The sequence below is a fragment of the Mustela lutreola genome, chromosome 14, assembly GCF_030435805.1.
Source record: "Mustela lutreola isolate mMusLut2 chromosome 14, mMusLut2.pri, whole genome shotgun sequence".
Lineage (NCBI taxonomy): Eukaryota > Metazoa > Chordata > Mammalia > Carnivora > Mustelidae > Mustela > Mustela lutreola.
The window spans coordinates 13,775,238-13,791,449 of NC_081303.1; the positions used below are offsets into that span (position 1 = coordinate 13,775,238).

At 39.8% G+C, this 16,212-nt stretch overlaps 2 protein-coding genes across 12 annotated transcripts in view; one reads left to right on the forward strand and one right to left on the reverse strand.

Moving 5' to 3' along the window:
- ANGEL2 (angel homolog 2) overlaps nt 1-16,212 on the reverse strand; it is a 34,301-nt gene that overhangs the window by 10,673 nt on the left and 7,416 nt on the right. The window contains exons 1-4 of one of the 11 annotated variants that reach the window (XM_059144999.1): nt 9,663-9,826; nt 5,682-6,007; nt 733-989; nt 16-85 (exon numbers count right to left, since the gene is read on the reverse strand). In XM_059144999.1, the coding sequence (XP_059000982.1) occupies nt 16-85; nt 733-989; nt 5,682-6,000 (646 nt within the window). In that variant the 5' untranslated portion in view covers nt 6,001-6,007; nt 9,663-9,826. Of the gene's footprint in view, nt 1-15; nt 86-732; nt 990-3,580; nt 3,831-5,681; nt 6,008-8,014; nt 8,092-8,161; nt 8,429-9,662; nt 9,827-16,212 lie in introns of those variants that run through there. The other 10 variants (XM_059144998.1, XM_059144996.1, XM_059145002.1 and 7 more) reach the window with 10 other exon arrangements.
- The window catches only part of RPS6KC1 (ribosomal protein S6 kinase C1), a 187,052-nt gene continuing 179,377 nt past the window's right edge, over nt 8,538-16,212 (forward strand). The window contains exons 1-2 of the mRNA XM_059144988.1: nt 8,538-8,702; nt 10,639-10,750. The gene's annotated coding sequence lies outside the window, so the exon portion shown is untranslated. The remainder of the gene's footprint in view (nt 8,703-10,638; nt 10,751-16,212) is intronic.

Sequence of the window (16,212 nt, forward strand, 5' to 3'; positions counted from 1 at the left end):
AAAGTCACATTGTACCCAAAGATTCCAAACTTGGCCTGATCTCTGCTCCATAATGATCTTCTTGAACTTCTTGCAAACAAAGTACCTTGGAAGGAAAAAAATGGCTTGAATTAAAACAGAGAGCAAATATGAATTTTCTGATGCTTTCATCTTTAAAAATAGGCTGCTAAAATTCTAAAAACCTACTGAAAGTTGAAATAAAAAGACTTAAGTATTTTTTCTTGAAACTATCAAATTGATATTTCCAAATTTGATCAGTCCTCAAAAACCTGGCCTCTCTTACCATCCAAAACTGGTATTTCCCAAAAGAAGTATTTTAAATTTACATGTTGGAATTCTTTTTCCTGAATTACAATGTTCTTTAGTACTAAATCCTTCTAGTCCTTTCTCAAGGTGATTTCTTTGAATGTATCTAGATTTTTAGAGGAATGACTTACATTTTAAATCAATGGAAGTACTTACTGAATATTTAATACACTGCCAGTCTCTGTTTTCAAAACTGACTGGCAAGCAGAACTTTTTGGATCTTTTTTGAAAATTTAATGATTATTTACACCAACAACCATTCGCGAATGATGCTTTGGAAGTCATGATACATTGTTAAAAACGGTTCCATCACTATATTTAAAACCATCTTCCCTTCTTAGCCCACAGACAAAAAGGGGTAAAACCCATTTAGTTCACAGATAAACTTTTCTTATGCGAAGAATTTTGATGATATTCTGCACTTACATCTGCATCAAAGTGTTTAATTTCTTTCAGGATATTGGGGAACCTAAAACTCCAGTGTAAAACTGGCCGCCGGCAGTGTCTATACAGATGTGAATTGTCTTCCAATAAATCTTGTGAAAGTATATTATAGGACATCACTGAAAAGTCAAACTTGTTATCACTGTCTTCACATTTGGGGTCAACATTTTTGTCTCCTAGGATCTTCGTCTTGTCTTTATTATGGTTACATATATATTCCCAATGTCGTTGAATTGTGCCTGTTAAAATATATTGAACAAAATATAAAGAATTAATGAAAAATGACCAAATATTTTCCGGCATGAGATTTTTCTTGCCTTTTAAAAATTCCCACAGGCAATGAACAGAATGTTTTCCCCTAGGAAATGGCAACATAGCGCTATGGAACTGGAAGCTGTCATCAAATTGATTACGAAGGCAGTAAAATGATACAAAGACCGACCAACAGGTATAAAAGATTAAAAGGAGTTAGCAGGTCATTTTGGAGACTGAGAGAGTGTTCATAAAGTTAAGACTACATAGCTTCTCATTTACTTACGGTTAAGAAGTGGCTCTGCCAGACATGCTCAGCAACTTTATAACCATGATAGCGTACAGTTGACCATTGAACAATGTGGGGTTGGAGGGGAGGGTTAAAGGCACTGTGCAGTTGAAAATCCACATAAAACTTTTGACACCTTCAAAACTTAACTACTAATAGTCTGTTGTGGACTGGAAGCCTTACCAATAACAAAAACAGTAGATTAACACATAACTTGTATGTTATATGTATTTTATACTGTATTTTACAATAAAGTAAGCTGATGAAAATATTATTTTCTTTTTATTTATAAATTTATTTTATTATATTTATATTCTAAATTTATTTATAAATTTATTAAAATCATAAAGAAAGGGGTGCCTGGGTGGCTCAGTCGGTTAAGTCTGTGCCTTTGGCTCAGGTCATGGTCTCAGGGTCCCGGGATCGAGCCCCGCATCTGGCTCTCTGCTCAACAGGGAGCCTGCTTCCCCGTCTCTCTGCCTGCCTCTCTGCCTACGCAGAGACCCACGCAGTTCGACTCTTGTTCAAGGGTCAACTGTATTTGCATGTCACAGTTGGCTTTTTAATAAGATGTTTTCACACTGTAGTTTATTTCCTACTAGTAAGATAAGATTATCAAATGATTAAGCTCTAGAAATAACTCATCTCAGAATTCTGGTTTAGACATGAATGAAGGGTGTATGATGGCAATATATGGAAGTGTATTTAGTGGAACAATGCAGACAAAATGAACAGAAGAAATCTTTTTAATGCACACCAAAGCAAACGTTGAAGATAACATCATTGTAGAACGCTAGTCAATGACAAGGGCTGGTTGAAGAACCCAGCATGCAGCATCCAGAAATGTGTGATGGTTTACATTCTGCAAAGACACATGTACCTGGGCCCAGTGATGAAAAAAGAGAATCAAAAAGCATGAGATTTTGCAATTATAGGCAGTCCTCGACTTAGAAATGACCTACACACACACACACAAACATACATACATATGCCCCTTCGATCTTATCTTCCTCACCCCACCATGGAAGGCATGCCATGGAAAGGCATGAAGAAAAATGTGGAACTTTTAGAGATTCTATGAGCTCAACAGAAGGGGAAAACAAGAAATGGGAAGAACCTGGGAAAACAGATTTGGAGATCGGTTTTCAAGCAGGAAAAACCTCAGCCCTAGAATATCTCCCTTTTCCTACATGTAGGTTTTCACTTTATTGGATTACAATGCCTAAGATTCTACCAACTAAAAATTAAATTGAGGAAAAATAATTCCATACATACGGGGAAAAAAGACCAAAAGTGAAATTTTAAAATACCCTCTGGTAAACGAGTTTAGTAAGATTGCTTTCCTCAAAATCTAAATGCCGAAAGCAGCGGCATGGAAGGAATAGGCATTTTGACCAGAGGCTCGAAGAGGAAGATTATTTTTATGACTACTGAGGTCTGGGTGGATCAGCGGTGCTGGAGACTTACAGTACCATGAAGGCACTAAGAGCCTGAGGAGAAGGTAAAGAAAAAAAGAGTGACGGAAAGAAAACCAAACCAAACCCAAGCCATCCGGGATTAAAGAACTTAGCCTGGAGCTTGTCCTATACCCAGGAAAGGGATGGAAACTATCCCCTTCTGCATCCTTCACTGAATATGGAGAATCCTACCTGCAAAGGCCCAGAACTACAGCTAACTGCACTGACTCCGTAGGACTACTCTGAGATCTGTAACAGTTTCCATGGGGAACACGGAAACAGATGGTCAGCAACTGATTCTCAAGAACTAATTACCCAGAACACAATTCATTCACAAATTGGGGACTGTCTATGATGGTTTTAGCCACAAATCATAGTCTTTATACACGTACAAGATGCAAAGGGCTCTAGTCATGCAAACACAATGCAAGCGACCATCACAGTTACAGCACTACCCTGGTGTCACCACCACATTGAAGTATGAAAGATGAAGGTCCAGAAAAGTTGTGCATATTTTCTTGTAAAATACGTGTATGGAAGGGCATAAAAATGCATTGAGATTGTATTGTTCCGACAAGCGTTTGTAAGCCAACTCTTTTTGCAATTACATTTTGAAACACATCATGACCATCAGCTCCTGGTATACTGGGGCTGGGATGATGGGGGTAAATACGTATTTTCTCCTGCCCACATTTGTTTTTAATAAACATACAGATATGTGTTTGAATGCTAGGGTTCCATGGAAGACAATTTGAAGACGACTGATAGAGATGACAGTCTTTGGCCTTCATATACTTTACAACATAAATTCACACTACAAAAGCTTATATACCTTCCATGTCAGGAGGAACAAGGCGATCACAGCAGAGAAGACAGATGAATCAAAGAAAGTAAGCAATAGGCCTGATCAGGTTTTTAGGGTGCCTAATTAAAAAGTCCTAATTGTGTCACACAAATCCTTCAAATGTCACTTTAAAGTGACAGGCAAGTTAGAAGGCTGTTCTCTTGATGGAAAAGTATTAGTGAATTATCGGAAGTCACAAATATGGCTTAACGAAGAGCATTTTCCTTATTCACAATACCTAGGAAGAACGGACATATAAAGAGTCAGATCGCAATCAAAGTTTATCAGTATGTAAATTGTAATTCCCCAAGTGTTAAAGGGAAAACAACACCATCACGATTTTCTGAGTACCTACTATGAAGCCGACAGTGTATTAGGCACTTTGACAGGTCTCATTTCATCCTCAACAGGCTTTTAAAGTAGGCATTATTTCACACTAGGAAACCAAGGAGCAGGGAGGTCCCATGACCTGGCCAAGTTCACACAATCAGTGGTGGAGCAGAATGAGAGCAGGGAGTGGTTCCTGAGCCCAGGCTTATGTCAGCATACCACAGCTCCACCTGACAGCACAGGAGATGTACGAAAGGCTAAACCAGAGAGCAGTACGCTGACCTGATGAACAATGAATACGGGAAGGAACGGTCATCTCACGACTTCATACAGCCCAAGATTTATAGGTTATGGAGCTGATTGTCCCTAGGAACCTAATTCTAATGTCTCTAACACGTTTCATTCATTCAAATGAACATTTGTTGATAAACACATGTTGTGCTCAAGTATTAGACAAATAGATTTTCACTTTCGGTGCTTAAAATTTCTACTCAAATGTGTAGCAGAATTTCTACTTAAAAGAGCCGTAAGTAATCTTCGAGCTAACCTAGCTCTGACCTCCCAAGTGAGACTCACTTTGAGTATTTTCCTTTGACAAACTTATGTGAGCTCCCTACACATGAACACCTACACAGTCTATTTCCAAATACCTTCAGAGGAATTATCTTCACTGAAAACCATAGCTCAGTAAGAACGACAACTCAAAATTCTACCAAGATGATTCACATACACTTTGGGGGAGGAGCAGGGCTGGCAGGACAAAAGGAGTCTCGTGAATTGTTTGGAGTGAAAAGTATATGACAAAACTAGAAATGATCAACATGTTTAGAAAACAAATATTTCTTAAAGTTGATTAAGATGTTGTTCCCTTATTAAAAGATAAAACTTGGGACACCTGGGTAGCTCAGTGGGTTAAGCCTCTGCCTTCGGCTCAGGTCATGATCTCAGGGTCCTGGGATGGAGCCACATCGGGCTTCCTGCTCAGCGGGGAGCCTGTTTCCTCCTCTCTCTCTGCCTGCCTCTCTGCCTACTTGTGATCGTTCTCTCTCTGTCAAATAAATAAATAAAATCTTTAAAAAAATAAAAAATAAAAGATAAAACTTCCCATAGTGTCTCAGGATTATAGCAATAGAACCCATTATGAGAAATATACTGAATAAGCTAAAATCTTATTCTGTAAGAAAATCTCTTTCATTTATGATTGTGTCTATTTAAGAGTATCTTTTTGTCTTACTCAAAAAAGTGAGCATTAAACTGGCTGGCTCAGTTGGTAGAGCATGTAATTCTTGACCTTGGGGTTGTTAGAGTCCCATGTTGGGTGTGATTACTTAGAAATAAAATTGTCAAAAAAATAAATTTGAAAAACCCTTAAATTTAATTTTTTAAAATAGGTGTGTGGACTCTCAAAAACATATACCAATTTCTAGGAAGTCTAAGGACTTCTGTTTTAAAAACAATGGATTTATTATTCTTAAATTAATGTTTTAGTTTAGTCCTATATTCTTTCCCAGTCTTATTCTCTCTATATATAGTTTCTTCTATATTTACTGCCAGAAATATATAATAAAATATAAAAATAGATATAAACAAAGACTTAATTTTAAAAAAATCATTTCCTTTTTCCTAACAGAAAACTACTGGCTGAAAATAAATACTAAACCCCTACAAAATCTGGAAGAGGTTTTAAGGATTATTAGAAAGTAAAGTTTTAATAATTCTATGGCTTCTATTTCTGCACCAAGATAAATGTCACCTTTACCTTGGTGTTTTCTTCGTTTTGATGAAGGCTCATCTCCCTCAGAGTTCATGATGTAACTAGAGAGATGAATCAAAGAGGTCTGGCTCAGGTTGTCAGGTCTCCAGTTCCAGTACTGAAACGGAGTTCTAGACTCAAATAAACAAGGTGGTCTCCAATTTAATGAAAAATGCCTACTACTGAAGTATGGGTAAGGAGCACGAGAATAATGTCCAGGCCACCTCATACAACTAGAAATATGTCTGTTCCAGCAACACCTCTGCAGATTCTCCCACGGTGTCGTCCAATCTCTGGCCAGACTCTTCTGGTGATGGGGTAACATGGGGTATCTAAAAGAAATAAATACACTCCTTGAGGCACCACTATTTGTTCACGCTATAGCACCCCAAATCCAAATCTGTTTCCTCAAGGGAAGATAATGTTTAATATTTAAAATCTGACTTCTAAATCATGAAGGATTGGGGGGCAGCTATGATTTAATTATTAGTAGCAACATCTCAAAACTCTCCCTCAGCGCCTATGAATGGCATTTGGAATACTTAACAGAGAAAACACCAGCCTCCCAAAATACCACACACGCTTCAAAAAGTCCTCAGTTCACCTGAGAGATTAACCAACCATCAAACTGGTTTTCAGAGCAGCTTTCTAATATCTAATAAACTGTATGGATAAATAAAATCCACAGCAAATGTAATACTTGATTCAATGTAGAACACTTAAGCTGAGTACAAGAAAAGTGCATCTCTCCTTCAACTTGGGTTTGGAGTAGACAGAAACATGCTTCTGAACAGTTTTTTATAGCAAGATTCCATTTTCCAAACATCTGTAGAGCTAAGAAAACAAAAACCTATCCCAACTTCACAAAATGACCTCTCTTGCTAATCAGTAGGTGGATAATTTATTTTTCCAACCTTCATTTTTTTTTTTTTAAGGAAAAAAAAATTTTTGAAGGAAATGAAATGGGATAGTGATTACTTATTAATAATTCACCAGTACTTCAAACCCAACAGCACCAATTTACTGATCATCCAAAATATATCCAAAGCAGTGTTACCACTAACTTGAATAAATATGTTGCTCTCGGGCTCTCTTAAGAAACAATGCAACTTAAGCACCGTCTTCTTACCATACTATTCTGGCAAAATTTTGGATTCAGAGGACTTCTGTCCTTTCCCAGAACTTATTAAAGGTACAATTCCAAGACGTGTTAATAATGTCCACTTTTACCACTGAAGAAATTTTGCTTAAACTGTATTTACTGTTATTTGACTTTTATATATTCATTTTAAAGGCATTTAAATGTTTTAGGATATATTTTTGTGTATGCATTCTCAAATTGTTCTCTAAATTCAACTTAACTGTAAATCTTTAAAAGCATGACATGGGCAGACTATTCTGCTTTGTGACAACTCTGAAAGCCATAGAGATTTAGGTGCTCGCTCCACACTTTTTCTATCCTAACAGGCTACGGTATTGAAATACAATACTCGTGCTACAAAACTTATCGCCTATATTCACAGTAACTTATATAGATGTCTTTTTCGCAAGATGATGAGCTCCTTCAAGACCAGAGCCTTCTTAATCATTTTAATTCTGGTCTCTCCCTAAGTGCCTAGCACAGTGCCTGGCACACAGCTGGTACTCAGGAAAACACTGCTGAGCTGAATTGTGATCAAGCCCCCGACTGTAGGAGATTAAAACCAGATCCCCATGACTTATATAATTAATACAGTGTTGTGTTTCCCAGGTGAGGTACACCAGTCCATTTCGCATGGTACACAATAAAACTTTTTGACTTTTCACATCTAAGTATTTATTAGAAAAAGCCCATAATGAGTACGTCAAACCCAAGATTTCGTGGACACTGCTCAGGGCGACGCTAATACAGGCAGCATTACTGAAATGCTTTAAAAAAAAAAAAAAAGAAGTCAATTTCAAGAAAAAAATGTAGTACACACAGGTGTGGAAGGAGTATCTGGTAATAAACCGTAAAGGCTGGTATACAAATGACTGAAGTGTGAGATACACTGACACCACAAACAAACCCCCGGGTGTGCCTGCGACGCGCGCGCCGCCCTCGGGGTCAGGCCGCCCGGGGACCTACGGCGCACCCGCCGCCTCCCCGCAGACGCTCGGCTCCCGGCGGGGGCTGATGCCTGGCAGGAGGCCCCGCGACCCGGGGGCGCAGGCTGGGTCGGGGCAGGGCAGGGGAAGTGGGCCGGGGCTCCAAGGCCCAGCGGGGACGGAAAGGCACGAGCTCTGCCGGCGATCGACCGCCCCGAACCCGGCCCGGCCCCCGTCCGCCGAGCGCCCCTCCGGCTGCGCGCCGGGTTTACCTATCCCTCGGGGTCTCCGGAGGCTCGTCCCGGCGGCACCGCCGCCCGGACCCTCTTCCTCCTCCTTCCTCCCCCAGCCCGCCCCGCCCCGGGTTAACCCGGGCCGCCCGCCCCCGCTCCTCCCTCCTCCCTCCCAGCCCTACTGACCGGCCTCTCCCCACCACACAGCGGCCGTAGCCCCTCCTCACACAGCGCCACGCTTCCATCTTCCCCTCTGCGGGCGTCCAGGTCCCGGGCCCAGGGCTCAACCTCAAACTCTACACCCGCTCAGGCGGCCGAAAGCACCAGGGCTTCCCCATCACTAGACGTCGGGAGTCCGGGCCCGCTGCAAGGCATGCTGGGAGGTTCAGGCTCGCCCGGCGCCAAGTCCCCATCTTGCGCCGCGACAGCCTCCGAATTGCTTCAATCCCGAGTTAGGTTCAAGTAGCATGCGCAGACGGTGGGGAAGCCTGCGCGGCCATTTCAGAATAGGACAAACAACCGACCTCTGTCTTAAAGGAACAAGAGCTAAGCTAAGGGCTGAACAGCTTTGTGAAGGCCTGCGGGACGGTACGGGGTGGTTGCTTGAGAGAAAGAAGAAGAAGAAAAAAATATGTTTTAGCGTATGTTTATGATGATCTCGGGAGATTCGAAAGGCGGATGCCCGCGGTGGAGAAAATACCCTTCTCTGTGTTCCCGTGCAACTGTGGTACCAGGGATTTTTGCACTTAATTTTGTGGGAGCACATCCCCAGGGGTCATTTTTAACGTCTGTGTGTGTTGTGTGTGTCTTTTCTTAAATTTAGTATAGGACTCTAGATTATTGGAAAGCGTTATTTACGCGGAGACTTCCGCTTAGGAAACTGAGTTAGGAGGAGGAATCAACTGGGGAGATGAGGAAAGGGTACTGGCAGGCGGAATCACTGCTTTTGTAGGCTCTTTGGGAGAGCAGTGGAGTAATTTATCAGGAAGGCGTTTATAGTTCTCTGTTGATGAGGAAATCTAATGCATGTGAAAAACATTTTCGCTCAGTGTAGAGTTGATTGCCATCATTTGCGGTAGTTAGGTTCTCTAAAGTTACTGCCAATAACGGAATCAGCAAATACTGAACCATTGCCTCAGATGGAAATATGGGGGTTCCCCTGAGCCTCTGGTCACATTTTAGTCACCTAATCCATACATAACAACGTTGCACTATAACTCAGGCATGAGTGAAGTTTATCTAACCCATGCATTTTCTCTGCAAGGCACATCACAGATGTCCTGTGCTCAGCGACAACAGGCAGCACTTTGGAACTGCACTTGGGGGCCAATTGTTATTATTTTTAAGGATTTTATCTATTTATTTAACAGAGAGAGAGAGAGAGAGAGACTACCAGAGAGGGAACACAAGCAAGGGGAGTGGGAGAGGGAGAAGCAGGCTTCTGACTGAGCAGGGAGCCCAATGCAGGGCTCGTCCCAGTACCCTGGGATCCTGACCTGAGTCCAAGGCAGAGAGGCTTAAAGACTGAGCCACCCAGGCACCCTTGGGGGCCATTTTAAATAGCAGAATGATCAACAAAAAGCAAAAAAATGTGAAAAACATGGTACTAAAATAGACTGGGAAGAGAACACTTTTTATAGTGTGAGAGCTGAAACAAGAAGGCAAGCTTTGTTTCCTTCAACCTTACCTGGGAACATGCAGGTTGGACAACTAAATTTTTCACCACTCTGTGTGGCTAAGTCCGTTAAGCATCAGACTCTTGATTTGGGCTCAGGTCACAATCTCAGTTTGTAAAATTGAGCCTCCGGTGGGCCTCCATGCTGAGTGTGGAGCCTGCTTAAGATTCTCTCTCTCTCAAAAAAAAAAAAAAAAAAGAAAGAAAGAAAAAAAAAAGCACTTGCAAGTATTGATTTTGGAGTTACATATACATTTTAGTAGATAGGCAAAATTCACAACTACATAAAAAAATGAATAGTGCTGGGCAGATATATTTCTATTTAACACAGCCCTAATTTCTGGTTGTTTATTAAATGTATTGATTGGTATCTCATAGGTCTTAGCTCTGTAATAAGATTGTATCTTATGAGCAAGGATGATGACCCATTATTTTCAAAATCTACCCCACCTAGTGCTGTGCTAAGTATACAATAGATTGTAGATAAGATATTTTTGAATGAATGGTTAACACAGGACCAGAATTAGAGCAGATCTGTGAATGAACAGAAACTTCCCCCTCTACATCCTATATCCTCTGGTTTGTGATGTGTAAAGAGAAATGTAGCACTTTGAAATAATTAAGAGATTAATGGATGTTAGATTGCTGGAATTTGGAGGATTGTTTGATCCTAAAAGATACTCACCTTTATCTTGAATGACTATTTTTGAATTCTGTAGTGATTAATGTTAACTTGTTGAGAAGTGATGATAATTCAAATGATTATTATCTATAAACATGTGAGTAAATTCTTTTCAATGGGGGGAGAGCTCTCCTCCTCTGTAGACAATCCAGTTTTACATCCATTTGGAAGGTCAATATTACTGATCTGTAAAGCGTCTGCTTTTTGGATTCTTCTGGAACAGACTGCAACATATCTCTGGATCCCTTATTCAAAAAGTTAAATAAAATCATTTTTATGACTTTGCTTTTTCTTTTTTCTTTTTAGAATTATCCTCTAACAGTTTTGCCATTCTCACCAAGATGCCCAATGTAGTCATCTGACAGAATCAGATGAACTTATGACCAAAGAGGTGTGCCTCATGGAATGTCAAGTCCAGGTATTTGTTTTCTTGCTCCCAGAGGTGAATCTGAAGCATAACAGAATTTTTTTTTCAAAGATTTTTTTTTTTTTTTATTTGTTTGACAGATAGAGATCACAGGTAGGCAGAGAGAGAGAGAGAGAGAGAGAGAGAGAGGAGGAAGCAAGTTCCCTGCTGAGCAGAGAGCCCGATGTGGGGCTCGATCCCAGGACCCTGGGATCATGACCTGAGCTGAAGGCAGAGGCTTTAACCCACTGAGCCACCTAGGCGCCCCATAACAGAATTTTTTAAATTAATTTTTTTTTAAAGTAGGATCTGTGCCCAGTGCAGAGCCCAACATGGGTCTCTAACTTACAACCCTCTGATCAAGACGGGAGCTGATGCCTAGGTGGTTCAGTTGGTTGAATGTCTGGCTTCAGCTCAGGTCATGATCCTGGGGTCCTGGCGTCAAGTCCTGTGTTGAGCTTCCTGCTCAGTGGGGGGATTCTGCTTCTCCCTTCACCCCTACCCCCTGCTCGTGATCTCGCTCTCTCTCACTCACTCTCAAATAAATAAAATCTTAAAAAAAAAAAAAAAAGACCCAAGCTGAGATCAGGAGATGATGGATGCTCAACCGACTGAGTCACCCAGATGCCCTTCAACAGAATTTTTTTAAATCTCTGTTTTTCTAATTTTAATTTTGTTCTCCACCAGTTTTGTATTTTGGTTTGTATATTGACAATAGATTATGTCCCTCTAGTGGCAGCAGTAATCAGCAACTTGGTAATATGGTCTGACCATTTGGTGATCTTTTTAAAAGGATTAGTGATTTCTAGAGATCTATTTTCTCGAGTAAGCGACCTATTTCTATTTTATCTGTTTGTATATTTTGAACTCAAGAATTCTGTGCCCACTGGGAAGAAGAGCTCTTTGGTATCTGGACTAGTGAGTTTCTGTGCTTCTGTGATGACTCTTGACCCATGGTTGAAATTGTAGAATCGAAGCCATAAACTCTCCATATGTCTGTGTGTCTATGTGTCTGTTATTCATGGAGAGCTTTATCTCTCATTATGTGAATATGAGATATCCTACTTATGGAAGACATTAATAAGTTAAATTATGAAGTTGGTTTTATTAAAAGAGCTGTGTTCTGAGTGGCTTATAATGATAAATTAGCACTTCTATAAATTTTTTAAAAGATTTTATTTTTAAGTAATCTTCTACATTCAATGTGGGGCTCAAACCCACAACGCCAAGATCAGGAGTTTCATGCTCCACCAACTGAGCCAGCCAGTCGCCCCAGTACTTCTATAAATTTAATTCCTAAAATTACCTGGAAAAAGAAGAATTAGAAATACTTTAATTGTGATGCACTTAAAATAATATATTATTCTTATAGAAGCTAATCAGAAATGTTTTAAGAATCAAAGTTCACACAATGAAGGTCAGTCTCTAAGGAGCAGGTGATTTCTTCCTTGAAATAGTTTAATGATAACAAGATATAGGTAGACACTGATTGATGTGTCAAAATACGATCTCATCATAAGTGCACAGATAACCAGGGACTGAGGCAGTGAAGAAGGATAGTTAAGAAAAACTCAGGGTCCAAGGTGTCTACTAAAGACAAACCAAATTTTTTGGACAAGCATACAGATATTCATTTGCTACTCAGGGGACTGCTTAAGAGCTTAGGATCTTGAATTGAGTGGGCTGGGATGAGAATAGCAAATACAGCAAAAAGTTAATAAACCTCATCCGGAGGGACTGATGTTTAAAAGATACTGGAAGTGCTTGAAATCCCACATTTCTATGATATGGGAACTCTCAAGCATTCTCTGTGGGAAAGGGCACAACTCTTTAATATCCAGACTGGTGAGTTTTTGTGTTTCTGTGTTTACTCTTGATCTTGTTCTTCCTGCCCAAAACTAAAGTCGGTAAGACTGCCTCTCTCTTGGGGCACCTGGGTGGCTCAGTCCTTAGGCTTCTGCCTTTGGCTCCCCACATCCTGCTCCCTGCTCGGCAGGAAGCCTGCTTCTCCCTCTTCCACTCCCCCTACTTGTGTCCCCTCTCTCGCTGTGTCTCTGTCAAATAAATAAATAAAATCTTAAAAAAAAAAAAAAAAAAAAAAGACTGCTTCTCTCTGCCACTGAAACTGCCAAGGCTGAATTTGGAGCAGAGAGAATGGAGAGAAGCAGTGGTGTGAAGTTGTGAAGTCATAGAGTGTTTCTCCCGAGGAGTAAGCCACAAAGTGGAGGCACTTTTCAAAGTACAACAGAGGTGCAGTGAGGCTCCTGAAGTGATTAAGGATTGTGCAGCTAGAAATGGAGATGACTAGAGCTATAGAAATGTGGCAGAAGAGAAAATACTAAAAGTACACATTTTGAACAATAGCAGAGAGACTTAGAATTATTTGAAAATTGTTTTTCAAATCCTTGGGCAGGAAAGTGACCATTTCAGTGTCTGTTCCGGGACATCCAGATTCAGTCAGCCAACAAGGCAGAGCCAGAAGACGGAAGAAAAGTCTAGAATAGACTGAAACGGAAACATTTTCCTTTGACGCATCTAGAGAAGGCCTTCAACTAGTTTCCAGAGGAGAGGGGACATCACCATCCCCATGGGGATTATAGAGGGCACTTGAAGTAATGAGCACTGGGTGTTGTACCCAACTGATGAACCACTAAATTCTACCTCTGAAACTAATAATACAGTATTCATTAATTAAATAGAATTTAAATTAAAAAATCTTTTAAAAAAGATCTCCTTTTTTTTTTTTTTTTTAAGATTTTATTTATTTATTTGAGAGTGTGAGAAGGGAGAAGGTCAGAGGGAGCGGAGCCTGATGTGGGACTGGATCCCAGACTTGATCCCAGTACTCTGGGATCACAACCTGAGCCAAAGGCAGTGGCTTAACCAATTGAGCCACCCAGGTTCCCCTAAAAAGATCTTCTTCCTATATATGGAATTGTTTTTTGTTTTTTTCTGATTGGTGTTCTCTGTGTACTTTTCATTTTGAATATTAATTTCTTTGTTTGATTCAGAAATGCTGACCCCATTATCTCTGTGAATTTTGTTTTTCCACCAATTCCTCTATTATCTTTTTCTGAAATTCCTATAGATCACTAATAAACCCTCTTTAATTCTTTTGTCTTCTGACTACTCTTAACCACTCCTCCTGTCTGCCTCCTTCTCTTCTTCTTTTCATCATTTCTCTCTAGGCTGAAATCTGGGTGAATCCTCAGTTCTATTAATTTACTAAATTTTTTCTTCAACTGAGACTACTCAAGAATGCATTTTGTCTGTTGGGCTATTTATTGCAGTGACTATATTTTGTTATTTCCAGGATTTCTAGTACATGCTTTTCCACATCAATCTTTCTGATTTCTCCTTGCTTGTATAATTCTTTGTATTTTTTTCTTTTAACTTTCTCAGAGAATACTAAACATGCTTATTTAAAACTCATTTTCAGATCATTCTCATATGTCCATTTCATCTGGAATGAATTTATCTCTTCTCTTTTAATCTCACTGATCACTCTTCTGAATATGAATTTCTTCGCGTGTTTTGGAATTTTGACATGCAGATAACCTTGCCCTTTGTTAACTCTTAGTTGCTTCCATTTCCCCCCAAGAGACTTCCAGACTAGAATCAGGTCTTTTATTGCTAGCTTAGTCTTGTCTGGCTATGCTGCTAAGAGATATTGCAGATCCAGTTGCTGAACTAGTGGACAGCTTGGCCCAAGTCTTAGATGTGGCTCGGTGGCACCTATCTCTTGCCTCCCTAAGCAATGGCTCTGGAAGTAGTCACTGCAGCCTTTTTCAACCTTTTTCATGGTTAAAGGAGCCCCTAGTTTTAGCACTGAACCTGAAACTATCTCTTCCCTTCCTTGTGAGGACTTTTTTTTTTTTTTTTTTTTTAAAGATTTTATTTATTTACCTGACAGAGAGAGATCACAAGTAGGCAGAGAGGCAGGCAGAGAGAGAGAGAGAGGAGGAAACAGGCTCCCCGCTGAGCAGAGAGCCCGATGTGGGACTCGATCCCAGGACCCTGAGATCATGACCTGAGCAGAAGGCAGCGGCTTAACCCACTGAGCCACCCAGGCGCCCAGGACTTTTGATCCCTGTTCCCACTAGGACAAAATTCCAGGTCGGGAGCCCAGCAGACTTCAGGTTTGGTGTTCTGGGCCTCAGAGAGGTTTATATTGGTTCTGAGCATGATCATGTTTTTTTGTTTCTTAATTTCTCTTTTTATATTTTATGTCTCATTACTATGTGTTTGGAGCAGAGGATGTCTTCAATACAAGAACTTGGAGGGTATCTTAGCTGGATATACAAATATATTGCATTATATATTGCATCATGGTCCAGAAACAATTTGTTAGTAAGTGCAAAGTCTGTGCCTCAGGAATTCTGAGGACACTGAGACTCAATGTCACATAGGAAATGGGAAGACTCTCAAAGAGTCAAATAGATCTGGGTTTTAACAGAGACCCTGACAGCCCCCAGCTGTGAAATTACCAAATATATTACCTCCTTGGTAACAGTTATTTCACTTTTGAAATGCCTATGAAATATTGTGAAGCTTAAATAAAATGGTAGCTGTGAAGTATTTGTTATAAGACAGAGAGGTAGACTTTTTTTTTTTTTTTCATTTAACATCAACTTTGTAGGCAAAATAAACTTGAACTCACATACTTGGTTAAGTAAACTAGCATATACTGAGTAAATAATACACATATAATGGAACTTTATACAGACCTTTCGGGAAATAGTATGAAGGAAATTAAAAATAGAAGATAAAAATGTTATAAAGTCAAATAAAAAATAAAGTCAAAATAAAAAAATAAAAATGTTATAAAGTCAAATAAAAAATAATGATTTAATAGGTAATAGAAATATCCATCTGAGGGGCACCTGGATGGCTCATCCAACTCTTGCCTTTAGCTCAGATCATGATCTCTGGGTCCTAGGATTGAGCCCTGAGTCAGGCTCTGTGCTCAGCAGGAGTCTGCTTGAGGATTCTCTCTCTCGCTCTCTCCCACCATTCCCCAGGTTGTCTGCGTGCGTGGGTGCACTCCCTCCTCTCTCAAATAAATAAATAAATAAATAAATCCTTAAAAAAAAGAGAGAAATATCCACCTGATACTTCAGATTTTTAAGCCGAGGATAAGTATGCTAATGTATAATAATCTATTTTGAGGTATTAATTGATGTAAATTTCTCCTGCTTGTTTAGATAGTTTGTATCCTTTGTTAACGAAAACTTCCTAACTAGTGAAGTTACATATACATACAGGTATATAACATTTATATATAAATATGGGTTATAAAGAGGACTTTTACCTATTTGCCCTTAAAAAACAAGATTTGGCAACATGTGGATTTGCAAGGAAAAACTTAAAAAAATGACAAAAATCTAAATTTGAAAGGTCTCTCAACTCCCACACATGTTCTTATACATCATTCTCAACCTCCAAATTCTGAAAAAATGTTTCTGTATAGCCTA